The sequence below is a fragment of the Notolabrus celidotus genome, chromosome 8, assembly GCF_009762535.1.
Source record: "Notolabrus celidotus isolate fNotCel1 chromosome 8, fNotCel1.pri, whole genome shotgun sequence".
NCBI classification, from domain to species: Eukaryota; Metazoa; Chordata; class Actinopteri; order Labriformes; family Labridae; genus Notolabrus; species Notolabrus celidotus.
The window spans coordinates 21,790,668-21,818,644 of NC_048279.1; the positions used below are offsets into that span (position 1 = coordinate 21,790,668).

Sequence of the window (27,977 nt, forward strand, 5' to 3'; positions counted from 1 at the left end):
CACACACTGTAGGGGGGTTAATTTTTTTCTAACGTGGTACTTTCAAAGATATTGAGATTACGAGTCTTCCAATGAGAGGCACAGCTGACTTGATCGACAGGCGGGGACACTGTAGCTGTTGGCTAGAAGGCTCAAAGCCCGCCTGTTTACGTCACACTCGCTCCACAGCAGCAATATGGCTGCCGCCACCAATTGGCCTCAAAACAGCGCTTCAGAAACAGATGGGTGACGTCACGGATACTACGTCCAGTATTTATACAGTCTATGGTTTTATCTGTTCTCTATGTTGCACAGTCAAGATAAAGAACTAACAAGGGAAATATCCACTATAGAGGACAACAGGGAGGCTCACTGCATACCATAGACACCATTTGTATCAGGTAATTAAATACAATCTGTATCAGGTGATGACGTTCAATCCGTGGGCTTTTTCATACATTTTATACACCTTCTGCAAATTGATTCTACCCACATTTCACCTCCTCCTGTTATAGGCAGGCATCTTTCATTTGAAGTCGCTTTCCTGGAGAAGACTAGCTAGCTATTACTCCTAACTGCAGCTTTTCAAGCCACTCTTCAACATGCTGAGTGACTTTCTTTCTCTCTGAAGTGGCTATAATAAAAGGTATCTCTGTAAAAACAATACATTACATTAATACATGACAAGGTGTAAGGGGACACTTGTAGTGATGAAGCTACAGAGAATTATCACTGGAGTGCATAGTCAGTGAAGAATGAACCAGCTATGGGATTAGATATTTTTTACCCTTAGTTGTTCCTCGGGGGGAAAAAGAGCACTGGGCTTTAAGAGACTGATCACTGGACAGTCACCAGGTGTCTTGTTAAACAGCTCTGGGATGAATGTTAATGTTGAATGCATTTACATTGTACATTGTACATTACATGCATTAATATGCTAGGTACATACTGTGTGTTAATGCAGGGTGTCATGGGGATAATACAGCCATCTCTGATCCCTGGACAACCTTTTAAAAAAGGTACATTTGGGGGGTTTCATTTATTTGTCTTAAAGATAGCTAACAATCAATACAAAAGAGATAAGATAAATGAGCATTAATTTTTATTAACAGTTAAATCTAGTTTTCTCTTTTGCTTCTTGCCTGTTTGTTTCTTTCTCCATAGAAGGCAATAACATCCACAGAGCTGAACTTAAGAACAGCGACCCATGTATTCATAACATTTCAAATTGATTCTATGTAGGCTTAGTTATTGCTTTAGTTCATGCCTTATGCAATCTATTGTAGGAGGCTGTATGGCTCCGAAACAAACCGTGCTTTTATGTAATTGAGGTTATGCCATGTTTTGGCTGAGACTGTCCCAAAAAGACATAATAAATACGATCCCCTGAAAAAACCCAGAATAAATATATCCCACAGCAGATGCCAGATAAGAACATTAGAGAGATGCATTACACAAGGGAAGGGTTCAACAATTTAGGATGCTTTGTGACAAACAGGCATGAACACACACACACACAAACACACACTAAATGGGCCAGCATTAGGCTGTGTTATATTGCATTATGGCTTTGTGTCTGAGCATGTGCGGGTGTGTGTGTGTGTGTGTGTGTGTGTGTGTGTGTGTGTGTGTGTGTGTGTGTGTGAGTGAGTGAGTGAGTGTGAGTGAGTGAGTGAGTGAGTGAGTGAGTGTTTTAGTCCATTTGATGGAGCAGAAGAAGAGTGTGGGAGACAGGCAGGTCAGAGAGAGTAGGAGTCACACAGAGAGAAGTTTCAGAGATGAGGCTTTGTTTGTGCAGTATGGATGACTTCAGAGCACATGCACTGTTCCTTTACCTTTCTTTATAGCAGCTGCAGACGCCTCCAGAAATACTGGCACCTTTGATTACACAGTACAGGTCAAAATGAGTTGAAAAACTTAAAAAAAAAAAAAAAAAAGCTGTGATCTATTCAACTGAAATCGAGATTATTGGCACTTGTGCTAAAAGAAACTCTCTGGAGAGAATACAACTTCCACCATTAGAAAGACAACAGACACACCAGCATCTCACACTCATGGAAACAACAAATTAGCTGTTGTCAGTAAGCATTGCTACTGCAGGTTAATGATGGGTAATTACAAATTAACACACGGCATCAGCGTCTGCTAATTTTTGTGACATGTTGTTGTTGTTTTTGTGGAAAATATGTCAGAAATAGATGCAGTAGAAAGAATTTGGAAAAGGAAATAAACCCAGCGGTTAGAAGCAGCAAAGACTAAAGATGTGATCATCTGGATGAGGACTTCATTTGATGCAGAGTGGTTTCTTTTGATCCTTCTTGGATCAAAGGCAGGGGAAGCTAATGGAGAGGAACAGCTATTAAAGTATTAATGAATAAATCAGGCACCTATGGCCCAGGGTTACTGATTCTTTTAGGAACATAGACCTTTTCATCCTGTCATTTCTAAACCTTTTTTAAGGTTGTATTACTTTTTTATTCCAGTAGATTTGCTTGTCTTGGACATTTTGAAAGGCAGCTGATAACTCTTGTTTTAGATAGAGAAAAATATTCAGGATTTCAAAAGGACAACATTTAATTTGACGGATCAGAACAAGGAAAATTATTTCAAATTGAGATGTTAAAATTTTGGGAGGCAAATTGTTTTTCGTAAAAGCCAAAATTGTAGCATGTTTGACATGGCTGCAGTGTGCCACACGCTCCAGATTGTCTACATTTTATAATTTTGATAATCAGTTGTACTGCAGTTCACATCTGATGCAGCAGTCTGACAGTGTTGCCTGCAGCTAAAATTAGTGTTGCAGTGACATACGGTGCATGAAATTCATTTGGAACTTGTGTTTTAAAAGAAGCTCAATTTTGTAGAGGACTTGCACAAGCAGAGTTCCTTTGCTGGCAATGCTGTCCCGGCTTAGCCCACTGCTTTTAAGGGTGGGTTTTTAAAGGATTTTGTATCTATTTTAAAGCTACTGTGTGGGCTGGTGTCTGTTTGAAACTTTTTGCATGTTTCTTCTTAGTTTTAGTTGCTTGGCTCCTTCTTTTGTTTTACAGTCAAATTAGCTAGATATGTTATAAAAATGAATCAACTAGCTTTTTTTTTAAAGTTGTATATATTTTTTGCCTTTTTGCCTTTTTGCCCTTATTTTATAGGACAGCTGAAGAGAGACAGGAAATGCGGGCAGTAGAGAGCAGAGGAAGACATGCAGGAAATGGTCGACCAGCCAGGAATCAAACCAGCGACCCCTGCAACGAGGACTGTAGCCTCTGTGCCTGGGGCGCTTAGACCGCTAGGCCACCAGCGCCCCTCAACTAGCTTTTTTGAAGCTCCCTGTATTTCTTAGTGAATGTTTGCTCATATGTCCTCACAACAACTTCACCACTTAGGCAAGAAAACTGCCAAATAAAAAATCAATCAACTCAATAAACTCCCAGAGCATGTTCAGACCAAACATCACAGCAACTCAGCAGCTGTATTTTTGAGTTAAAACATGTACTACAGCCAAAATTTGGACCCAAACAGGTGACGTGGTGGAACCAAATTATAAAATTACCATCAAGTGCCACGACAACAGAGAGGGAAACCATGTCAAGCATGCCATTGATGCTGATTAAAGAATGAAATATAGATATAATTGAGCCATTCACCCGGGTATGTTCAGAGCATGACAACATGCTGCTCTACTCTGTGGGCGATTTGCAGGAATATGCATGTCTGACCTGATGCTCCGACTTCCAATAGATCTCTCAGGTATGCAGGGATCACACTCAACTCCGTGCTTGAATGAGCTTTGATAATTACCCTACAGCCTTTTCTGCAGTGTGCTCATTGTTTCTCTCTAATGAGGAACAAAAGTAAACACAGCTAGAACAGAGCGACTCCTGACTGACAGGCTAGCAGGAGTCGGTTCGCTCACTTTACTCAGGAGCAGCACATTTCACACAAGCAGTTTTTACAAAGTTTAGCTCCCGTGAAGTTTTTTTTTTTTTTTTTTCCTTTTTATGCTTCCTGAGAAAATAATGAAATAGAGAGTGACAGGAAATAATAGAGAAAGAGAGAGATAAAGTGCTGGCAGGTGAGCTTGTCAGCTGGATTCCAACCCTCAGTACCGAGCTGAGCCCGCCACCAGGAGGCCATGCGTACTTCACAGCTTATTGGATTCAAAATGACTTGTTTCGTCTGTCATCACAACCCACACACACACAGACACACACACGTTCAGCAAACACAAAAGGACTCCAGGGATTCTGCTCCAAAGGCACGAGTGCCAAGTTCAACTTAGCGAGAGTTATTGTGACCTATCTTGAGTGCCGTTTGGTGGACTGTTGTGTGGGTGGATGTGAGTGTGTGTGTTTGCGTCTCTGAGTGTGTTTGAGGGTGTCCGACCCCTAAATTGCCTGTCTGTAGATACTTCCTGTGCGTACCTCGTTCTCTGCACAGACGGAAAGAGAGTGTAAATGCTTCGAGCTGGAAAAACCCTCAATCATGTTTAATGTGATTATTTATCCACATACTGTCATGAGACGATGCTTATGCATGCTGGTGTGTGTGTGTTAAAATGTGTGTTTTGCTGAGAGACGGGGTATATCAGAGCATCTCTTGGCACGTAATATTGCAGGCAGATGGGTGTGTAGGTTTTTTTATGCAGATAAATTTAATGCATTCCTCCTGTAGTGCAGATAGAGATCAGTGTTTGATGGAAATAGCAGGCCAAAGTGAAAGCTGTTTATGTTCCCTTCAGACATTTTCCAGGTCACCTCATCCGCTGCTGATGTGACTGAGGCTCCCGTCTTACCGCGGCTACTCAATATGTTTTTGTAAATATTATTTCTTTATCGCAGATGGCTAAGAAGAGAAATCCTTCCAGCACAGTGTGGGAGGATTTTTACACACAGCTTCAGGGGTGTCAGTCTGTAAAACCTGCGATGAAACCTGCCTCACCCTGCCTTCAGGAGCTTCCAACCCAGCTAAAAGCTTTCATCTGTGAGGGTTTCCCTGAAAATCACTGTCCCGTGCTCTAATGCTGTTACAGAAGGCTTTTACTGTCAGATTAGCATGCCAAGTGAAAATGTTTGAATCTAGGTGTCTGTTTGCCTTTAAAATGTTCATATTCTAATTGAAAGCGGACGTTTTTTAGCTGAATGGTATGCACACTCATCATTAAACCTGCATGTTAGTCCAACCTTAATTGGAGGTGTAGCGAGTGTTTGCAGAAGCTGGACTCGCAGTGGGGTGAATATATTGACAGCACCCAAGGCCGCAGCCCTCAGAGAACCCCTGGAGAGATAATACAGTTTATTTACCACTTATGCATGAAAATCTGCGTGCTGTCTCCGTAGCCCACAGCGTGAGGTCGGACTGCTTTAATTATTAGCTGCTGTGTTTAAAATGAAGCCGCCAGCATTTTCATTATTCGCACCGTATTTATGCAAAACACCTTCGCTCTGAGTGTGTCTGTGTCTCTCTGAGTGAGAGTGTCCACCTTTTTCCACCTCACTCATCCCTTGTTTCTTCCTTTCTAATGACTTCCCCTCTCACTCTTATCTCCACTGCTGTCCTGCCTTTCAACCTCTTCTTCTTCACTCTTTCAGTAAGTTCCCATCCACCCTCCTCCTCCTCCTCCTCCTCCTCCTCCTTCTCCTCTGCTCTTCTCTCCTCTCTCAAAGTCTCGTTTGCTCCCTCCTCTGCTCTTCATTCCCTTCTTTGGAAAGCGGCTTCCTCCGGGGCAAAAAACTCTACAGCTCACTTTGTCTCCCTGTCCGCCTCCATCTATGCTCCCCTCCTTCCATCCGTCTTCTTTATCCTCACTCTTTCGCTCCATTTTTTCACAATACAATAGGGTTTCAGGACCTTACCACTGAAAATTCCCATTTGCATTGCTTGCCTCTCAGCGGCAAGCTCTCATCTTATCACTGCTGGGGTTTCGTCCCTGCATCGCTGCTCAGAAGACGCAGAGGAGGTGATGAGAGGGAAAGAAACAAAACGCAGGGATAAATATTGTCAAAGGCAAACAAACAGCAGGAACAGATTTAATGTACAAGGTCTTTGATTTTCATGCCTTGACAACAATTGCTGCAATACATCAGAGATGAGCTGAAATTAACTCAACCTTTGTGTGACAGGAAGAGCTTTACGATACAAATGATAACACTGCGTGCAATGCAGAAACTAATCAAATGGGAGTGAGAATCTATCCATATAAAAACTCTTCCTAATTGAGAGCAAGGTGACGGTTCAACTTTGGCAACAACCTAAAAGAAAACAGCTGCAGTAGAGTAACCGGGTAACAAGAGGCAAGTTGTGTGATTAAAATACCTTGATCACTCATAAAGCATGAACTGATTTAGAGTAACGGGGGTATAGATGAAGAAGCAGGAGTATCATTTTGGGTTGATTAAAGTGCTCTGATGCTTGTAAGGCTATGTTAGGAAACCTGAATCTTTTTTGTAATTAAATTAAATTCCACAGAGCTTGTTTTATTTATTGTGTCAGTGCTTCAGTTAATTATTGATTTAAAAAAATGCAATCCATTTTGCTGGCGCAGGGAGGCATCAACTTTATTTGGCCTCTAGTAGGTGGGTTTACAAAAAGGCACATAACACATGAACAGTGCATGTGCTCACCTCAAATCAACAGAACAGGGACAAAACACACCAGATTCAGCTGAAACATCAACATCTGATAGTGCAAGCACTGTGGGAGGGATTGCCTTCTCAACAGCAATTAGACATATCCCCAAAAGTAGGCAAAGAGAGCTTTAGAAAAATCAATACACCTGCAATGAGAATATCACACGATGATGCTTTTTACATGAAAAAATCAGTGTTGATAGCTTGTGACCAAACTGGGGGATCGTCACAGATAGAAGAGTTAAAGGCACTGTGAGGAGTTTTGAACTGATGCCGAAACGGACATGCCTCTTTATGACCTATATGGTAATTGTTTTAATTAAAAAAAAGAATTCATCCAGGAAAGCTTTTTTGTTTTTACCTGAGTGTCCTGGCCAAGAGCGGCAGCAGCACAAAATGGGATTCCAGCAACAAGATTTCTTTGAGCTGAACTTAGTCACAGTGACAATCAGTACTGATCATTTTACGTAGCTACAAATCAATACATTGCCTCATCTCTCTGCATCCTGCAAAGGTCCTGCATTCATTTGCTTTAACAACAAAACGGACATGCAAGAGGCAAGATCCACATCTCTATGACAGTGGGTGTTGGGGACTTCCAACTAGAAACAAAGCTACCAATTCTCCTCATAATGGCGTTAAACAGATTACACTGAATATTCAGCGTTGTGTTATTTCTGTATGATTTATTTATTGAAATTGATTTTCTGTCTGCTCTAACACAGTTCTTGGTCCCCTATACTTTGCTGAATTTATACATTTTTCACATGTTTTGCTTAATTTGCACTTTTTTCATAGGCCAACTAAACTGCATTTGACAGCTTCTGACTGAACTTCAAGTGCTGCCAGTGCTTTTACTGCTTTACTGTTCTGGATCATGTGTAGCCGGTCTTGTTTGTGGTTAAGCCCCAAACAGATTTCTCCACCATGGAAAAGTTTCTAATTGAAAAGTCCTAACTGTTTAGCTGTGAATGTCCTACCTTCCTATCTTTTCTGTCACGGTTTTCTTTGGCTATACTGAAATAGTGGTTTATTTATTAAATTTGCAATAATGAAAGAAGGAAAAACAGCAAATAGAAAATCTGTGATGGATGAAGACAGACTTAAATGTAGCCAATATAAAGGGGAAATTAAAGAATGCTATAAAGACCAGCAGAGTGAAACAAAGTGTCAGGAAAAAACAGAATCTAAATGGGTAAAAAAAAGAACAGCAGAAAGAAAGAGAAGGTGATGAAAGAGGATAAATGTAAAAAAAAAAAAACACCTAAATAATGTACAGACTACTTAACACCTTCAGCAGCCTGAAGAAGGAGACTCACTGTATAAGCAGATTCAGAGATAATTGACCTCAACACTATGAGAGTGAGAGGGGAGAGATGGAGGGAGGCAGACGGAGACTGTGCCATGGTGTGAACCTCCACAGAGACTAAGTGGGAGGTGGTGTTGTCACAGTGCATAATGGTGTTGCTATCATTATCACTGGATACAAGAACAAAGAACACAGAGCTGCTGTGTTTGTGCAAGAAGTCATAGCCAGTTCACAGGTCAAATGAGCAAACAAGTGTGTTTAAGAGCGCATTAGACATGTGGCTGTGTTGATGTTTGGGAGTGTGGAAGAGGTCTGGGGGACTTTGCATGCATGCGTGTGTGAGTGTGTGTGTGAGAGAGGTGGGCATTTTAAGGGAACAGCTGCTGATCGAGGCTGGTGCCGAGGCATAAACTAAACAGATTGGCTTTATAAAGCTTATTGCTCGTGCTACTGTTGCCTTACAGTAATTTTTATAGCCCTGCATCTTATTTTCGCAGCGATACAAACAAAAAAAAGTGCTTGCTTTAAAGCGGCTAAAACATAGAAGGGACCACAAAGAAACAACAACTCACTTTTGATTATATTTTACATGGTAAAACCTCAGTAGCCAAACTTGTGTCACATTAAAGATATAAAATCACTGCCACTTCTAAGTGACTCTACCTCTGAGAGAAATGAATGCACCCTCTAATACAGTTGCTCCCTCTTTGACTGACTGAAACAGACTCAAGGGCGGATTAATCTCAACTTTCTAAAGTGCTGTTGTTTAGCTGGTTGGGCTTTTTTGTAATATTATTTTTCCGCTGCAAATCTGGATGATGCACAAAGTGGTTTCAGTTGAGATGACATGAGAGTCAACGTTTTGTCCAATCAAATTATCAGGGACAGACAATTTTTTTGTAGACTGCTCTTTGCAGAGAAAGTGTGTGCAGAAATGAGTCCAAACATTGTTTTAAGATTATATGATAAATGTGAAAGATAGCATAGGTAATTCTTTTATGCTTTTTATTTTGTTAAAAAATCCCATTATTGTGCATAAGGAAGCAACCATTATAGATTTTGGTGATAATTATTCTCTGTGTTCAGCTCTTGAGTGACCCAGCACTTGGTACTTTGGTAATTATTGTGGTGATGACAAGTTAATTGTTGATTGTTGATGATGATAATGGAAGTTCTTAAATTCTTTGGCTGCTTCATTGTAGAATTATTTTTTTTTTAAATCCTTATTTACTTTTGTGCATTGCGTTCACACATCTTAGCACTACCTGCATCCAAATGTTCTTGAAGCACTTTGTAGAGGCCAAGCCAAAGCTTTAAGCCACTGAGGCGCTGCACCTGGAATACTCATCTGACGCACTGGAGTTACCGTGCTGGATGAATTAAAGTCCAAGTCATATTTGCCAGTTGAACTCTCGGTCCGTTTATTTTCGTGATATGAGCTCCAAAGTGTCCAAAACATGACATTTCACAGACCAACATACACACATAACTCCCACAGCACCATGCTGTTTAACCTTCCGGGCGGACCACCTGACCACACAACAAAGGTTCCTACCTTAAATAGACAATGACCCCATACAACCTTTGGATAAAAGCGTCTGCTAAATGACATTGTAACATTGTAGAAATAATTTTCACAATTATCCCAATGATTATACATTTATTCATTTCAAAACATTTTTTGGGGTCCTTCCCACGAAAACTTTGGGCGCAAAATAGATGACTTGTATTCTGGTGTATTCTTATGAAATAATTAGTCACAAAACTGTCTTTATAAAGGGAAATTAATTTATTTAAATGTTAAATGTCTGAAAATCCCTGGATGACTGACACATTTCACATTCTAGAAGATTAATAGTGTCATCATTCACATTAGTCCCTAAAAAGTCCATTAGATGGCTGCAGCTCATACAGAATGCTGCTGCTCGAGTCCTAACAAGGACCAAAAAAGTAGACCACATCACTCCAGTTCTTAGATCCCTACACTGGCTTCCTGTCTGTCAGAGAATAGACTTTAAAATCCTGCTGATGGTTTATAAAGCACTGAATGGTTTAGGCCCAAAATACATTGCTGATCTGCTGCTACTTTATGAACCACCTCGACCTCTGAGATCATCAGGTACTGGTCTGTTTTCAGTCCCGAGAGTCAGAATGAAACATGGTGAAGCAGCGTTTAGTCATTATGCACCACATATCTGGAACACACTCCCTGAAAGCTGTAGGTCCGCTCCAACTCTCACCTCTTTTAAATCAAAGACTAAGACTTTCTTATTTACCACTGCCTTCCTATCTTAGATTATTTTAACTCACTTTAAAGTAAAATTTTAATGTAATTTTTAATATATCCTAATTTTCCTTTTCTTTTCTGTTTTATTATATTTGTCATTTTAATTGTGTTCTTTTATGCTTGTCTGAATGTCTCCAATGCTTTTAATGTTTTAATGTAAAGGACATTGAGTTGCCCTCGTGTGTGAAATGCGCTATACAAATAAAGCTGCCTTGCCTTGCCTTGCCTAGTCTGATGCTTATAGAGACAAAGGGAAGGTTGATGAAACCTAGCAAGGTTTGGAATACAGTCATTTATATGTCAGACTGTTAACATGACCTGACTGTAGCCTATAAGAATATTATTAAGAGCTCTCACCTCTGTCTCTGGCTCAGTGAGTATTTGAGGCAATAACAAGTTAATACTGACTTTATTTTATTTGTGCATGTTAAAGTGTTTTGATGATTCGCTGATGCACTGTAACCAAGACGTGAGTGTGCTACATGTTAAATTATTACCAAACATACCATATTACAGTCAGACAGTGCTAGAGAGAGAGAACCGACTAACAGATGGACATGGTGAATCTGAATATGGACATAAAACAAAAACAAGACATTAGATCTTGGAGTCTGGTTTTGGTCTGTACAACTATAAGGTCCAACAATGTATGAAATAAACCGCAGTCTGAAGTCTCCGTTAGCACAAACAGTGAGCTGTATGAATGATCCCTCCACAGGTTTGACGTGCATTTAGAGATCAGCGTGTAACTTTTTAATTTTCGTACACAGCTCAGTAGGGACGACCTCATCTGTAGCGCATAAACAAGATGCATTCCATGGATGTTTACCAATGTTTATCACAAGCAGCAACCTCCAGTCTCAAACTATGAAGCCCATGCGGAAGTGTTATAAACTGCAATACATCGAGAATCCACTTGAGGCTGGCTGCAGAAACACCGGAAACCACATAGACGCCCATTAAAAAAATAAAGATCTTTGCAGCATTAATCAACATGTTTAAAGCCTGGTTCAAAAAACGGCTTGGCTCTACGTAGCTAATCTCTCTAATGGCACACACTGTACGGGGGTGAATTTTTTCTAACGCGACGGTTCAGAAGATATTAAGATTACAAGTTTTTGCCCAAATAAGGACATGACTGACTGGAATCCCGGACGGGAACACATAGCTGTTGACTAGGAGGCTCAAACTCCGCCCCTTTACGTCACACTTTGACTGGTTGAGTTCCGCATTTCCAATATGGCTGCTGCCGTCGACTGGCTTCAAAAGAGCGCTCAGGAACAGATGGGTGACGTCATGGACAATACTTCCATTATTTACAGTCTAAGGTTTATCATTACCTTTTTTTCTTCTTGGGCAGTTTTGGCAGTGCCTTTTCCGCTGCACAGAACTGATTTTGATAGGACGCCACCACGTAGATGCAATGCTGTTGCAGTTAAAAATGTAAACAGTGTTCTTCATGAAAACAACATCTGACTCTGACAGGGGCAGTACGGAAATTAGACAGAGGCGGCTGCCTCGCACTGTTCAAGTATGGAAAATCTCTGCAAAAGGGTCACTTTGTTTTTGTTTGTAAGTTGAGCCAAACATTATATATTGGCCCCTTTTTGACAGCGACAGCAGAAAAACCTGGTGTAGCGGAGCCTTAACGATTAATTAACCATGGCATTTTAAAGCATGGTTAATAGTGAAACTGGATAATCCATGCATCTCTAATTGTGCAAAAGCTTGCAAGCAACATGGGTTGGTGTAACTGACCTTTGCATTAGCTAAGGGTCATTATGTGTCCTTGTACAAAAAGGAGAGCATTTAACCTTCCACAGGAACAAGAGCTGGATTTAAATTACCATCAAGAGCTTACTGTGGTATTTCTGCAAAATCATTAGTTGAAGAATCTTCAAGTGCTTCATACTGCTCAATCTGTGAGGCTTAGAGGAAATGTAAGAATATATAAAATATAAGAATTGACGGATTGCATAAAAGTGCAAAAATCAGATAGATGAGATCTAGCCTGCACTTAAATACTTTAATATATTAATCAATGACCAACAGTTTCACACTTGACATGTTTTTTCATCATGATGAACATAGGTACGATGGTTTATTTTGAGTTGACACAACTTAGACAGCTGGTTCCTGTAAAAACAGGCGCATTATCTGGTGTGTTAATCCGCTTCTGGAAATAGACCCCAATTCATACACCATTTCCTTCCAGAGGAAGAAGCCAGAGCTTTATTTAAGATTGAAACTTCATGCTTGTAGCATTTTTCAACATTATTCTAACTACTGGGGCCACAGTGGGGCTTGAAGTTGACGGAGGAGTAGGAAAGATCAGGGTGTACTATTAGATGGACGGACACATTGATGCTTTAGATCTTTTCTTTACTATTTGCTGACAGTTAAAATATAGGAAAACCGAAGGCTTGTCTTTTTAAACCATTTACCCTGTGCTACTAATTGATGAGCACTCAGGGTGAAATTTGCGTCAAAAATAAGGCCAACCCGCGGTGTGTTACAGCCTCCCTTCAGATCTCTCCTGCTTATCCCTGCTCCGTCGCCTCCCTCATCTCTCTCCTCCTCCTCTGCCCCTCCCTCTCACGCTAAATGGAAGCTGTGTGTTGCTGCGTTAGAAAGCTAGTCACATCCCTCTCACTCTTCTTTTTAGCCCCTCTCAGTGTCTCTCTTCCTCCTTTTTTTCATTTTCCACCTCTACCTTTTTCTCTCCTTCTCTGTCTCTCCTCTTCCGCTCTGCTCCCTCCAGCCTTCGTTCTGTCCACGCCGACACCCTCCACTGAGTCTGCCGGAGTCACGGCCTTCAGAGCCTGACAAGAATTCAGCAGCCGCTTTTGTGTGTGCGCAAGTGTGTGTGTGTGCCTGTGTGTGTGTGTGTGTGTGTGTGTGTGTGTGTGTGTGTGTGTGTGTGTGTGTGTGTGTGTACATCAGGGTCCTCAAGCATAGATGAAATATGAGCTGTTAAATATGAATGCTAGGTTATGTTCCGACGCTATGTAGTCACGTCACTCATGCATTGAAGAAGAGTAAAAAAGGGCATGCACATACACACACTACACACACATGTGGGGTTTAATGTGTGTGACAAGTAACTGCAGAGCTTCTGTGGTATTATTCTGCATCACATTTGCTATCCATTTGTCTGTGATACTTGGCACACACACACACTGTCACTCACGCTCACACACACACACACACGCACACGCACACACACAGACAGGCCCTGGATTCAGGCTTCACTGACTTTAAACCTTGCTCAGGCTGACAGTAATTTCTGCCTCCAAATTACATTCCAATGGCTTCATAAATCTGCTGCCTCCTCCTCCTCCGCCTCCTTCTTTCCTCCTCCGTCTTGCTGCCTCTGCTTCTCTATCTTCCCCTCTTCCCCTCGTCTCTTTCTTTCTCCGTTACTCCACTCCATTTTTTTCTTTATGAACCTCTGCCCTCCTTCTTCCCTCTGTGCCTCTATTTCACCATCCCTCTCTCTTTTTTTTTTTCCCCTCTTCCTCCCCCTATCACTTGTTTTCTCATTTCCCCACACTCCTCCTCTCTGGCGCGGGCTCAGTAAATGAGAAATAGGGAGGCAGAGATGGGGAGGTTACGTGTGCGGGGTAGTTAAACAGTCACACTCAGACACACACACATAAATCCGTACTGATACATGCTACACAAACAAAGATGCAAACACACACACACGCACACACGCACGCATGCACACACTCACAGATGTGCTCGCATACTCAAAAATAAATGTGTAAATACACACACATGAGCACACATTTGCAGTCAAACATCATAAACAGCACATTACGCTTTGATTGAAAAACAAGCATTTGTGCTGCGATATATTTTCCGCGCCTGGAAATTGACTTGTGCGGGTGTACGTGTGCACAACTACACACCCATTTCCACACAAACTCATATGCACACACACTGCAGTTTTAATGAGAGTGTTCATTTTACAGATTGTGCCTCTAGGTGAAATAATCGCCAATGTTGGGCCCTGATGGCTAGTCCAAGTGCTCTCAGGCCAGTTGTCTTTATGGGCCACGTAGGGCCACAAATACAGCCCTCATCCCCCCTGCTGCTACGTTAACTGCTGCTCTGCTGCAGCCGACACACACATGCGGCTGAAGACATGGGCATAATATGCATAAGCACACAATGTAGACAGCAACTCACGCATTAATACCAAGCACACACATACACACTCGCCGAGACAGAGGCCAGCAGAGAACAATAGTGCCGTCTGACAATGGGGCTCTGAGGAATTCTCTCCTCCATATTAATATTCAGCAGAGTGAATGCAGAGAGAGTGTGTGTCAGCAGGGACGCATGCTCATCAACCTCGCTAACACCGGGGTTAGGCAGCCACATGATTACAAAGTACTCAGACTTTGGTCCCCAGACCCAGAACTATTAATCCCTAGCTCCTACTCCCTCGCTTCCTTTCTCCTAGCTCCCTACAGTGTGCACAGAGCAAGCACACTGCCAAGTATCACAGCTGTCACTTTTCTTTGCTTTCCAGTTTCTGAATTATCCAGAGCAGCAGCAAAAATAAGAAAAATGGAAATGGAGATTTGATATTGTCAATTTCCATCAGCCACCCACTATAACGCTAGAAATTTGTGATTGAGCAGCTAGAAGGTTGTGCGGAGGAGAATTTTCTAAAATGAATGAATTCATTTTTCCTACTTATTTTTGATCAACGGGACAAAAACATCCAGGTAGAGTCTGCACTGTACGTTTAGTGTGTGGGGATTTTTCTGTAGTCTCATCTTCATCATCTCCTCTTTTATCATCTTTTGTCAAAGGAAAGAAAAATGTGAGTAAACACACCTGTGGTACCAGACATCTGTGCATCGTTCAAGGTGACCACTAACAATGCATGAATAAAAGCTGCGGTCTTATTCCTATACATATGTTACCTCCATCTGGACAACTGTAAGAACATGAATTGCTTACAGCACATCTGCACATTGCTATCTAACAGATGTGTTGCATAAAAAGTGTGAAGGTCTATAGTCTGTGTGAGTTTGCTTGGACAAGCTATCCTGAAGCCTTCAGCAGCTCTGAGCCCTAAGCAGAGGCAGATTTTATGTGAATGGTTATCAGGGTATGTTCCTTCTTTTATTTTAGTTTACCCATTTATTATTACCAGCCCGTTCTGTTGGCCCTCCCTTAAAGCAAAAGGGAAAATGCTAATATCTGATTGTTACTGTGCAAAGAAAAAAGGGAAACAAAACAGCGTACGCATCCGGACTGCAGAGAAGCCACAGTTAAAGTCGCACACTGCAGCGCGCCTGGAGGCAACACGGCAGAGTGATTTGTGTCCCTCAATGACACATTATCTGAACAGAAAAAACATGTACAACAGAAAAGATGCTCAGTGAATGGTTCGCTGGAAACAACTCTGATGTCAACACTACATGGGTTACCTGTTCAAAGTGTGGGAGTGTCTCTCTTTACTACTTCTCGCAAGAGTGTGAAGGAGAGTGGTTAGAAAGATAATATGCAGGATTAGTTTTACAGGCAAATATGAAATACACAGCATTCTGTTAGTAAACATTAAGCATGGTTCAAGGATCTACTTCCTTTGTGTGTGGCCTTACTGTTGAGCGTAACTTGAGATCACAGATAAGTAGTTCTTGGCACATTGGAGCAGTTTCGTGAGGTTGTGAAAAATGAAACGCCTTACAGGAATTCTAAAATGTGAAAAATAAGTGATCTTTGATTAAGTTACCTGTTTGAATTTGATGTCAGGATTAATTTTGTGGAAATAACAGAAAAAATTCTTGCTCTGAATCAATCTGCTTATAAGAACTAATAAAAAAAAACATCAGTTAATTCAAGGAGCCAAAATTGACCCATTTCAGTCTTTTTTGTCTTACAAACTATTCAGAACTGAAGGATAGACAAATTGCAAATACAGAAAACGATAAAGGCAACAAAATATCACATCAAAGAAGGTCTAAAGTCTTTGAATTCAATTTACTCAAAACTACTGAGTTATTATCAACCAGGATGTTCTTTCACACATTCATTTATTGACATTTTACCCATCAACTTTTCATCCTTTGTAGTTATTTTGAAAATCCACCTTTGCTGTAAAAACCTGTACATCTTTTCAACTTATAGGCTGATCATTTAGACCTAAAGAAACCTAATATCACACCTGGGTTGACTCCATATGAATAAAGATGACCTACCTTTACCACTCAAATTAAAAGCCCTGAGTTTCTTCATGCTCTTTGGATCGGAATAGCAATTAGATAGTTGACTTTGTCGTTTCTATTGGATTTCAGATGTAAATGCTGTTCAAAAATGTGCATAATAACATTGAATGTGTGAATATTGTATAAAAGAGGTGATGAAAAAAATAACTCTGAGCTCTTTGAGGTCTGGTGAAAGACAGCTGGCTCTGTGTCAAAGGTGTATCCATTCACCTTTCACACATCTTTGTATTGCGTTCTCAAATCGTTCTTGCAGGTATTTTCAAGGGCTTGTTACAAGTAGAATATCAACAAAAACGATATTTATTTCAGTCTTAAAAATGCTTTAACAGGAAACTGAAAAACAGATTCTCCTTTCTGCTGAATGATTACACTGCCTGCCTTTTTCCTCTTGACTCCCTGCTCTGACACATGCTTCCCAACACTCCTTATTTCTTCCGTCTGACGCGCACACTCCCCACAGCTAGGCCTGCTTCTGAAAATCCATCACAGAAAGTTTTAAGGACAGCCTTGACATTATACAGATGGAGCTTCACATATCGATGTCTAATGGACAATGGCAGTGAGCCGTAGGAACGCTGCTGATGTTCAATATTCACATCTTGTCTGAAGCAGGCAGACATTCTGCCTGCGGTAGGCGAAGATTAGTGCAGAGTGTACGGCTACTTGAGCCAGACTCTGCAACCAATTAGACAACTTATTTGAAAAGGACAGATACTGTTATTAAAGGTGACATCTGCTGTTAATTCCTGACTGATGACACCCAATTAAAAGTCTTCATTTGAATTATGGTTATTCTTCTGAGCCACTTTAAAGTGTTGGTCTCCACAGTATTAACACAAGAGGGTTTAATTATTACACATCAATCAATGAATGGAGTAAAAAGCTTCAGCGGCCTTTATTGCTCATACCAAACATTAAGCTCTGTATACATCTAGGCTGTCCTTGAGCACAGCTCTATCTTATTTTTCTTTAAATTCCAATCACAATGTCAGTGTTTCATTTGCGTCTATTTAACATTCTGTCCATTAGCCTCACATTTAAATATGTTTACTATGCCACAAACAGTAGATCTGTGCAGAGCAAGCGGCAACCTCCGGTCTAAAAATATGTGGAAGTGCTAAAAACTGCAGCTCATCGAGGAGCTTGAGGCTGGATCCGGAAATACCGGATACCACATACACACCAATTCAAAAAAGCCGATCTTTACAGCAGAAATAAACATGTTTACAGCCTGGTACAAAAGACGAGTGTAGTCTGGATAGCAAATTTTTTGAACAGAACACACTGTACGGGGGTACATTTTTTCTAACTTGGTACTTTCAAAGATATTGAGATTACGAGTCTTCCAATGAGAGGCACAGCTGACTTGGTTGACAGATGGGCTGTCAAAATTGCTCCAAAATGACGTTTGAATATTCCCTCTAAAAAAAAACATTAGGTTCGAACCATTCGAATATCTATATTTGCGCATTATGTCAATAACAGGTGGAAAACCTAACACAAGGAGACATAACTACTTGTATAGGTATTTTTATTTCAGATTTAACATGGTTAAATGACCTAATGGCCTATACCGTAACACTTTTAAGACCGTAGACCTCTCGCTCGCTCCTTCCCACTTTAGAAAACCAGTCACCGCCTCCATCATCCTCACTTAAGGATGTTTTGTGCATGATTTAGGGTCATAAATAGTTTTCAAGGATACATTCACACACAAGCATAAGCCTGTTGACCAACTTCTTCTCGGCAGCAGCATGCGTCCTCTGAAAATGAAAATGAGGACGGCTTTATTTGTCTCTATTTGTGTTTAAGCAAACTGCATGATAATTTCCCAGTTGGCTACGTAGTCTACTTACTGTGGGATGAAGTGAACAGACGAATGTGAGCAGCAGAGCAGTTAATGGCCTTGATGAATCTGTCTCTGTACACTCAGTATGCCTGATGAAAACCTTATATTTCTAAAGCCAGCAGTCACTGGGGGTTTGATTGTGCACACAAGATACAGGCACTTAGCGAGTGGTGGTTAATGAAAGCTCCAAAGCTTTGTGTGGAAAAAAAACACACACATATAAAACACAGAGTTACCTTAATGGGAGCTTTGTCTCCGCTGGGAGCTTAGTGTTGCGTGTATGCAGCGTTGACCTTCAGGAAGTATTTTCACGAGGTACTTAATTTTAAAAGGTATAACCGTTCTGATGGGGATAATTATTAAGGCCGTACCTTTTAGTATTCCATATTGTGCAAACATTGAAATTTAAAATTAAGTCTTGGCGCCACTTAAAGAAATCTGTTGTAAAGAGATGAAGCCATCAAACCATTTCCTTTCTGAGCCATTCAAAAACCCTTGATTCATATCTGACTTAGTCCTAAAAACATGCAGATGCTATGCATATATTTAAATAGTTTTTAAAGAAAGTAACAAAGTTGAAGCTTTAAGTAAAGTAGCATGACAGATACCAGGAATATGTTAAATATTTAAGCATTTCCTGACAAAGGGTTCCTCTAAAAGTTTTATACTTTCAGGCTCTAATGGACTCGCTTGTAAAGTGAGGATTAACATCAAAAGTTTCCGTTTCCTCAAACCCCTTGTTACATTTTTTTTAACTGTCCTGTTAATCAAGGTCTAAATGCTGTTCTTGTCTTCTGTCTTTTATCAGGGTGCTGCTCACAAACACTCAGCCAGCTGCCTCGCTGAAGCCAAACACCAGCTGACTCTACCCAGAGAAGAAATGGTCCATTTCTGCTAACCTGTGGGAGAACTTTTCACACTGAGCCACGTGACTGGCCATCACGCGCTCGAAGCGGACTATATACAGCGCACACTGTCATCTTGCTCTGCTGCCTCTGAAGATAATCTGTGTGAACTGGAAAAGAAGTGATCAAACATTTAACAGAGGAGAGTGAGGCTGAAACTGAGAGGGAAGGAAAAAAAAGAACGGAGAAATACTTCTCCCTCTGAACCAAACTCTCACAGCTGGGGTTCTGCATCAGGCCAACCTGTCTATCACAGCCTCAGACGTACTCATTACCACAAGTGAGGTGCAAAATTTATGTTGAAATAGTTTCTATAACACGCCCAGTAATAACGGATCACATGTTCAGAAGGACTCTTAGCAGGACTTTTCTGATCTGTGGAAATATCACTCGGTTTCTTCTTCCTCGTTAATTAAAGGCCCTACCTGGTAATTCAAAGACAGCGCAGCATGGCACAGAACTACTTCTGAATGACCCACTGCTTGCATGAGTATCCAGGACTGCTACTGACTTCGAGAAAGGACCCTTGAGCACTCAACCATCTTCTGACTGTCTGCCCAACTGTAGCATTTGGGTGTGGAGGGCTGATTTCAGAAATAGGCCTTTGGATGCTTGTTGAAGATGACTTGAGTTGGCAGGCCTAAAAGCCCCCTACCCCAGAGAGAGAAAGAGCTTGGCAGTAGGACACACACTGCACACAAATGTGGGTGCCCAGGCGGCTTTGAGCCATGCTGGTGTTGGTTCTCGTGGAGCCCTGGAGTACAGGCTATCATCATCCCTATCATCATTCACCCAAGCTGAGGAAGACTCAACGGCCCCAAGGAGCCAGGCTACACTTCTAAACGAGGAGAGTTGGAAAGGGTGCTAACACACACAGTTCCACAGCTACACCCTCAATCACACAAAGAGACACACTTCTACTGCTCTCCACGAATCTTCCATACAGAGAAGACAAAGCTTCGACGGACGTGAAAAGGCACAGAGAGACTGAGCAGGTTAGCAACCACTCTACAATCACATCCTGTGTCACTTAGACTTTTTACACAAACACACACACACACACGTTCACAAAAGGATTTCTTTCTTCATTAAAATCAATGATAAACAACATACTTCTATTGCTCCTAGCTACATGGTCAGAAAAAAGTGATAAACACACTCTAGTTCTGTGCCGCAATGAATGCTTTTATTTCAGTCATGATTGAAATGTTAAAGGGGGAAAAAAGCCACAAAGAGAGACAAGGACAAGGATGCCGAGGCCTAGAGGGACTGAAATTAGAGAGAAGTAGGGAGGGTCTGATGCATCTAAACAAAAAAGAAATACTAAGTCCCCATGGAGGAGGGAAGAGAGGAGGACCAGGCTGGAGGACGAAAGCAGAGCTGATTGATCCAATGTCAATGTGTAGGAATCAACAGCGGACCACTGAGCTAACGATGAAAGAGGATTAGAAATAGAGAGAGGGAAGGAGGACGACCACACGAACACTTCTGTAAACAAACCTCAGAGTGGATATAATGAAAAATTGTGTTAGGGAGGAGATAAAGGTGGGCGGTTGGCAGAAGTTGTTAGATGGCGAGAAAGATAGAGAGATGTGAGAGAGGAGAGTGCCATAACAGAGAACGACAGTTGAAGACAACAAGCCAGGGACGGGGGGAAAGGCAGGAAATCTATGGATCTTTAAGAGGATGTGTCAATGGGGAACCTTGGGATGTGCGCAAAAACACATTCAGGTTTGTGCCAAGAGGATATTTATGAAAGGGAAGCAGGGACAGTGTGGCACCAAAGCATACGCTAGTTAATATTCATGGAGCTTCCCCTATATTGTCTCTGCTTCTACCTTGACATTCTTTTTCATGCGAGTATGTCCCTGTCCCTTGCTTTTCTGTGTTTCGTAGACTAGGAGTGCTTGGAAAAAGTTGAGCTAAAAATACAAAAAAAAAAATACCATAAAAGTCCACGTTGAATTGTGTGGCATACATTTTTTTCCAGCCTTACATATCAAATAGTACCGGTGTAAAGCTGAGACAGGAGCTGGATGGTGTTGATCTAGTTTATACACACACACACACGCACACACACACACACACACACACACACACACACACACACACGTTACAGATGCACACACAAGCTTGTACAGGTAAAGAAATGTGGCGACTCTATACCTATCTTCCAGAAAATAAACAATACTAAGCCATTCTTTTTGCAGTAAACTCGGCTGATACTGACTAGAGTCTTCACTGCCAGGAACTCATTTCCTCTCTCCTCCTCTGACTGACTGTCCAACTCTCCATCTGTCTCCTTTCCTTCCCTCCCCCTCCTCCCTCCTCCCCCCTCCTCCCTTCTCCCTCAGTCTCGTCTATTGTTGCCATCTCTTGTTTGCTTTGCATGGACTTTGACTGCAGCCAAGGGGCAATTTTGCATCTAGCACTGAATTCACATACACACACACCAACACATACATGCATGCACAGAAGGGGGAAGAAGAAAAAAAAAACACTTGCCTTCAGAGGATTTGTTTATCAAATGTGCTGTCAAATCATGTCAGGCATTTCACATCAGGGCACATTTTCCAGCCCCGAGCTAACCAAAAGAAAGCATCCAAACCAGTACACCACAGTGTAATTTGTACAACTTTTGCTACTGTATATGATCCGTCTTCTATAAATAGTGTGCTGTGAATGTGAGCGCACCGAGATCATTTTATCTAAATTGTAAATTCATGTTACTGATGTTGGTGTCAGGGATTTGCCGAGAGACAAGTCATAAAACATCGAGCGAGGAACGTATTAATGTTGCAGAAAAATGCTTCTCTGTTTAACATCTCGCTAAAACATTTCAGGGGATTTCAGGACCACTTTACTGAATAATTTATAGAAATTTCACCAACAATAACAACCAAGAGAAAACATGCATTATACATGTCAGCTTGTACTGAGATTGTGTTCTGTATGTGAGTGCTTTCTGTTCAGTTTCTTTACTTATTAGTGACTAGATTTCTGTGTGTGTGTGAATTGGTCACAACCTCCAACAGATGCCTCATGGTTCTCAATACACAGCAGGAGACTTGTTAAAGCTTGCTCTCTATCTTTTATTTACTATACATGCATTCTCTTCTCAGTTTTATTTGGGGGTTAGATCTAGTGCAGTCAAACCATCAACAGCACTGTCAGCAATTCATCTGATTCTCTTTTTCCCGATCTCTCCTCCATCTTAGTTTTATGTCACTCACTCCATCTCAGTTAATCTCCTCAGAAAAAAAAAAATCTTTCCCATATTTTCCCTCCACTGTCCAATTTTCTCCATCTCCGTCACCCCTTTGCTTTCTCTGATTCTTGTAATCTTCCTCTTCAGCTCACTCCACCGTTCATCGCGCTCTCTGCTTCTAAATGTCCGTTTTTCTTCTGCTTGGTTGCTCTGACCCATAAATACTGAACGGCCCCTCTAAAGGATGTCGGACTGTTTAATATCCACATCTCTCTCACTTTAGACATTCAAAAACCTTACTTTTAGCAGAGGGCAGAATGTACAGTCTTTTGGTTAAGACATTTTACAGTAATAGGTTGACAGCGTGTCTATGTTCTACTTTTAATTGAATTACTTTTTCCTTATTCAAGCAGTTTTTTCTGTGTTACAATCTTTGTGCTTGTTCTAATCCGGTTTCCTCTCTTTCAATCAGGAGCTGTGTACCAAACCAACATGGCAGCCGAGAGTCTTGCTGAGCTCCGTGATTGGCTCTTTTTACTCCTCCTTTGCCTCACCTTGTTGGCAGAGGTGCTGGAACTAGCAGCAGCGGCAATCGCCATGGAGACTGGTGAAGGAGATGAGGGTATCGTTTGCCCCTCGGTGTGCCGCTGCGATGAAGGTTTCATCTACTGCAACGACCGCGGCCTCAGTATAATTCCTCCACTTCCGTTGATGGCTGCCATCCTCTACTTGCAGAGCAATCGGCTGAGTAACGCTGGGCTGCCTCCCTCGCTGGAGCGCAGTACTTCCATAAGAGTAATATACTTGTATGCCAACCAGTTGGATGAATTTCCTATACACCTCCCACCTTCATTACGAGAGCTCCATTTGCAGGATAATAATATACGAACGTTACCGAGGTCATCTCTGGCCAAGTTACCATTACTAGAACGATTACACCTGGATGATAACTCTATATCAACAGTTAGCATCCAAGAGCGAGCTTTTTCTGGGACTCCACGGCTTCGACTGCTATTTCTGTCTCGGAACCACCTGTCAAGCATTCCTGCAGGCTTACCAGCGTCGTTGGAAGAGTTGCGGTTGGACGACAACAGAATCAGCACAATCCCAACGCATGCCTTTCGTGGGCTCTCCTCCCTGCGACGCTTGGTTCTTGATGGGAACCTTCTGGCCAACACACGAATCGCTGACGACACCTTTTCCCGTCTTTCCAACCTGACTGAGCTCTCACTGGTCAGGAATGCACTGCAGTCTCCTCCAGTTAACCTACCTTCAAGTCACCTCGTGCGACTTCATTTGCAAGACAACGGAATGACTCACATTCCACGAGGTGCACTGGATGGGATGCGGAAGTTACAGAAGCTGGACCTGTCAGGAAATAATCTGACCAGCTTGCCACGAGGACTTCTGAAGGACACCGAAGGCCTGGAGCTGCTACTGTTGCGAGGAAACCCCTGGTACTGTGGATGCAACCTTCGCTGGCTCCATGCCTGGCTGCACAGCCGAGGGGCAGCAGTGACTGTTAGGGGTCTGACCTGCCAGGGTCCTGAGCCTGTGAGGGGCCAGGTCCTGAGGGACCTAACTTCTCTAATGGAGCAATGTGAAGGCCCCCCTGCTGGTCCTAGTACCGGAATGGGGGTAAACCCAGGAGAGAAAGATGGAGGAGTTGAAGATATTGGCCAACCAGGAGGCCAACCAGTTGCTTCAGTTCCTCATGGCAGCACTACCACTGCCTCCCTGTTGGTCCCCACACAAGGTTCCCTCTTCACCCTGAGAGCCAAGCGACCAGGCCTTGTTATGCCTCTGCCTCCAGGTGAAGGGGGACATGTATCTGGAGAGGCTCTGGAGCTGACTGTAAAACCTCTCTCTTCGGATAGTGTACTAGTGACCTGGTTGTGCCCACAGCCAGCACCCTCCTTCCGCCTATCATGGCTCAGGTTGGGTAGCAGTGCAGCTCTTGGTTCCATAACAGAGACTCTTGTACCTGGAGAGAGGAGGCAGTACCTCCTTACCCAGCTCACGCCGCGCTCCCATTACCTCATCTGCCTGCTGCCACTACCACAGGAGCCTTCCTTTGTGGGTTCCAGCATGGGTTCATCTCGAAGTGGCAGCATGGACACAAACAGTAAAGACTCAGCCCCAGCCTGTGCACAGATAGAGACTGGGGATGCTCTGGTCAACCCAGGAGGGGAGGGTTCAAATGGAGAGGGTCAGGACTCTGAACTAACAGCCCTGCCTTTGGCTGGGATTATAGGAGGTGCCACGGCATTGGTAAGCCTGCTGTTAATCTTTGGCATTTTCTGCTGGTATGGACAGAGGGCGGGGTACATGTCCGGGGACTCAGGCTCATACAGCAGGGGCCGAGGTGGAAAACATTATGATGACTATGTAGAGTCAGGCACCAAGAAAGACACTTCCATCCTCGAGATCAGGGCCCCACCAGCAGGGTTTCAGATGACTGCTATGGCCCATCAGCCACTCCAGCCTAGGCTGGAGGATGTCACCTACATCCACACTATTTTCCCCTCTTCTTCCTCTTCCTCCCAAGCAAACGGGACCTACCGGAGCAGCCACGGAGCTGGCAGCCTCAACGGTACCATCCTCAGCCAAACCAGCCACCATCATGCCACTTATGGTACTAACCGTGGCTACAGAGAGGGTGGCATCCCAGACATAGATTATGCCTACACGTGATGATACATGGACACACTCCCTGAGCCACGAATGCCAGGCGCCATTTCTGTAAAGGTGACCCCATGGCTGGTGGCCATTTTGTCCTTGGTTTCCAAAGTACCCTCTGTGCCTCTGCTGGTTCAATTCTGATTGGTTTGCTAGGAAGAAAAGACTTCAGCTATGTTGATTGGACTTTGCTATTGAGTGACAGGCGTAAGAGTCCTACTATACTCTTCTACTGTATTCTAAATGATACAGTAGAGTCTTCTTTCAGCGCTACTTATAGTTATAAATGGTTATGTTTTCTCTTTTGGATATCTCAGTGTCTTTCGAACCTACTGTTTCTCTCAGATCATAATAATACACAGTAACTTATTTGAGGTTGATATACTAGGCTTAGCTGATTTAGCAGGAGATATATTTATAATATGAGGAAAGGCACTTGATGTGTATAGAGATAGCTCTCATATCTTCCTACCAACTGTAAGCTCTGTGCTGTGTAGATAAAAGGGATGACAGGGGAAGAAATCAATGGTTGTTATAACCCACAGATGACAATGCATCATGGTTGACATGAAAAGATGTGTTCCTATCCCCCTCCTTTCCCTCTAGTTTACCCCCCTCCTTTTTAATTTTTCCTCCTTTCCGCCTCTTTTTTTTTTGGCTGAGGCTCTTTCCTTTTATTTTTCTCTTGTCTTTTGTGGTGCCTTGAGCAGAGAACGACTTTGTTCTCGCCAAGGGAGCTGACAGCAGTGATAACAGTTCTGACAGAGACGGGAGACACAAACCACAGCATAGGGAGACTAATGAGAGGGGGAAAGAGAGCGAGAGAGAGGAGGGCTGATGGATAGATGGATAGATAGAACATAAAAGAAGACAGGGGGAGAAAGAGCAAGAAAAAAAGGGTGCTGTTTTGGGGATGAGAAAGTAAAAGAGGTGTGTTGGCTTAAGGCAGAGAGTGAAGACAGAAAGGGAAGAAAGGAAGATAAGTGAAAGAAGGGCGTGTGACAAATTCGGCAGCAGGAGGTAAAAAAAAGCAGACAAAAGGAAAAAGAAGATGGGGGACCGTGAGGGGTGCGGGCGGGGTACAGAAGAGAGGTGACAACTGGAATAATGCGGTATCATCATCTAAAAAATGTCTGAAGTTTTACCCACAGTGTCTTCAACACTGCATTCAGCTAATACAGGAGTTATAGCAGACTCTTCCTTCAATGACCGATGCTTTAAGCTGCTTGTGATTATGATGAATCAAAATGAATTTATTTATTTTTGGGGCAGTTTACAGCTTTTGTTTTGTGTATACATGGATCCTTTCCATTCTATATATCATAATTTTTAAGAAATGCTTGTAAGACGACAGGAGGGACAGAGGCATGGTAAGACGATGCAGAACAAATGATGAGATGGAGAACAAAAATTATTGAACATCTCCCTCTCAGAGTTTAGAAAAATTACTGCATGTACCCAATTTACACAGTGGTCTGGTCTCATTATTAAATTACCTTTGCAAATGAAGAGGAAGAAACCTAATCACACATCTTATTATAGTATCTCATTATCTCTTTGAGGCTGGTTAAACCTTGTTAATTGAAAATAAGTTTTAGCAGCTAATGATTTTTGGTGAAAGTCAGAGCTACTGGAAGTGGAAGTACTCTTTGCAAAATTCACATACCTTTTAGATTCGGTTATGAAAGTTGTAGCAATGTCCCCATCTGTACCTGGTTCAAAATACAAGGGGATGGACAAAATGATCTATCGGGTTTTTTTTCATTTCATATTGTAAGATATAAATTGGAAAACTGGTCTCAGAAAAAACTATCAGACATGATTTTCAAAAATCCACAAAACAGATAACAAATGATGGTACCTTACCATGTCCTCGTATGACATTTCAATAGTCATCTTATAATGTATGCTATTTATTTGAAAAAGTCCAGCCTTAGTAAACTAACAGTGAGAGCCTCCTCAGCATGGTAAAATAAAAAAAGCTGATAAATGTGTCGAGTTTGAATGATTAGTCACTTCAATCAATGAACAGACGTATAATCTGCCACTATTTAAGAACTGAATGAATCACTGACTTGGGTTTTATTTGGCAAAAAAGCCTTTTTCAGTTTCCCAGCTGTGAGTGTTAACTGCATTCCTTTCTCTGTGATATTCAACTGGCCCACTGGAGTTGATTTATTAATCAAAAACTACTGAAAATTGCAAATTGATGTGATTCATTCTGAAGAGGTGAAGTTTGTCAGTCGACTCAGGTCCTCTGGTATTTATAGGCCTTAGTGCAGCATAGATGCAGATCTGTTAACAGGATCACAGCCTTACCGCTTCACTGTGCAGTTAAACAGACAAACAATCGGCAAGAAGGAAGCAGCACCTGCTTTCTGATTGCTTCTCCCTGACCCCACTAATATACTTTAAGGGTATAGGAACTTTAAAGAGAAACACTCATTAACAGCCTGAGATTCAAAGAGGAAGAGGGTTGAAGGAGAAAGAAGAGCAAGGCCGTAGAGAGGAGGACGGGGAGGACTGATATACATATACTATATAGAGCCTGTAAGTGTTGAAACCCATTCTTACTTTCAGTTGCTCTCTTTTTCTTTTCCAACCCGTGTTACTGGATACCAGTAACGTTGGAGGAGCTCCGGTGTGGGTGTTTAATTTTCTCTCTGCATTTGTTTTTTGGTATTTTTTTGTTTTTCTGAAGAGCACTGAAGCTTCCTTTCATTCTGTGCAGAAATCCTTTTCCTTTAAAAAGAGTCACCCTCAGATGTGATAATGAAGACACTCTTATGTATAAACATAAAAATGGGTGCAAAATGCTATTCCATTTATTGGTCTGTCGTCTTTTTTTCTACACAGATGAATAAAGACTTCTAAAAGGAAAAAGCAG

The 27,977-nt window shown here is 42.0% G+C and overlaps 2 protein-coding genes across 3 annotated transcripts in view; one reads left to right on the forward strand and one right to left on the reverse strand.

The window, feature by feature from the left end:
* The window catches only part of macrod1 (mono-ADP ribosylhydrolase 1), a 155,337-nt gene that overhangs the window by 94,111 nt on the left and 33,249 nt on the right, over positions 1-27,977 (reverse strand). The gene's annotated exons all lie outside the window — the stretch shown is intronic.
* Positions 19,107-27,962, forward strand: flrt1b (fibronectin leucine rich transmembrane protein 1b). Its single transcript, XM_034690557.1, has 2 exons — positions 19,107-20,198; positions 22,884-27,962. Exon 2 carries the CDS (start codon positions 22,904-22,906, stop codon positions 25,103-25,105), a length of 2,202 nt encoding a protein of 733 aa, XP_034546448.1. The 5' UTR covers positions 19,107-20,198; positions 22,884-22,903; the 3' UTR covers positions 25,106-27,962.

Excerpts from the sequence above, each read along its gene's own strand:
- flrt1b (XM_034690557.1), top strand. The coding sequence starts at position 22,904 with ATGGCAGCCGAGAGTCTTGCTGAGCTCCGTGATTGGCTCTTTTTACTC.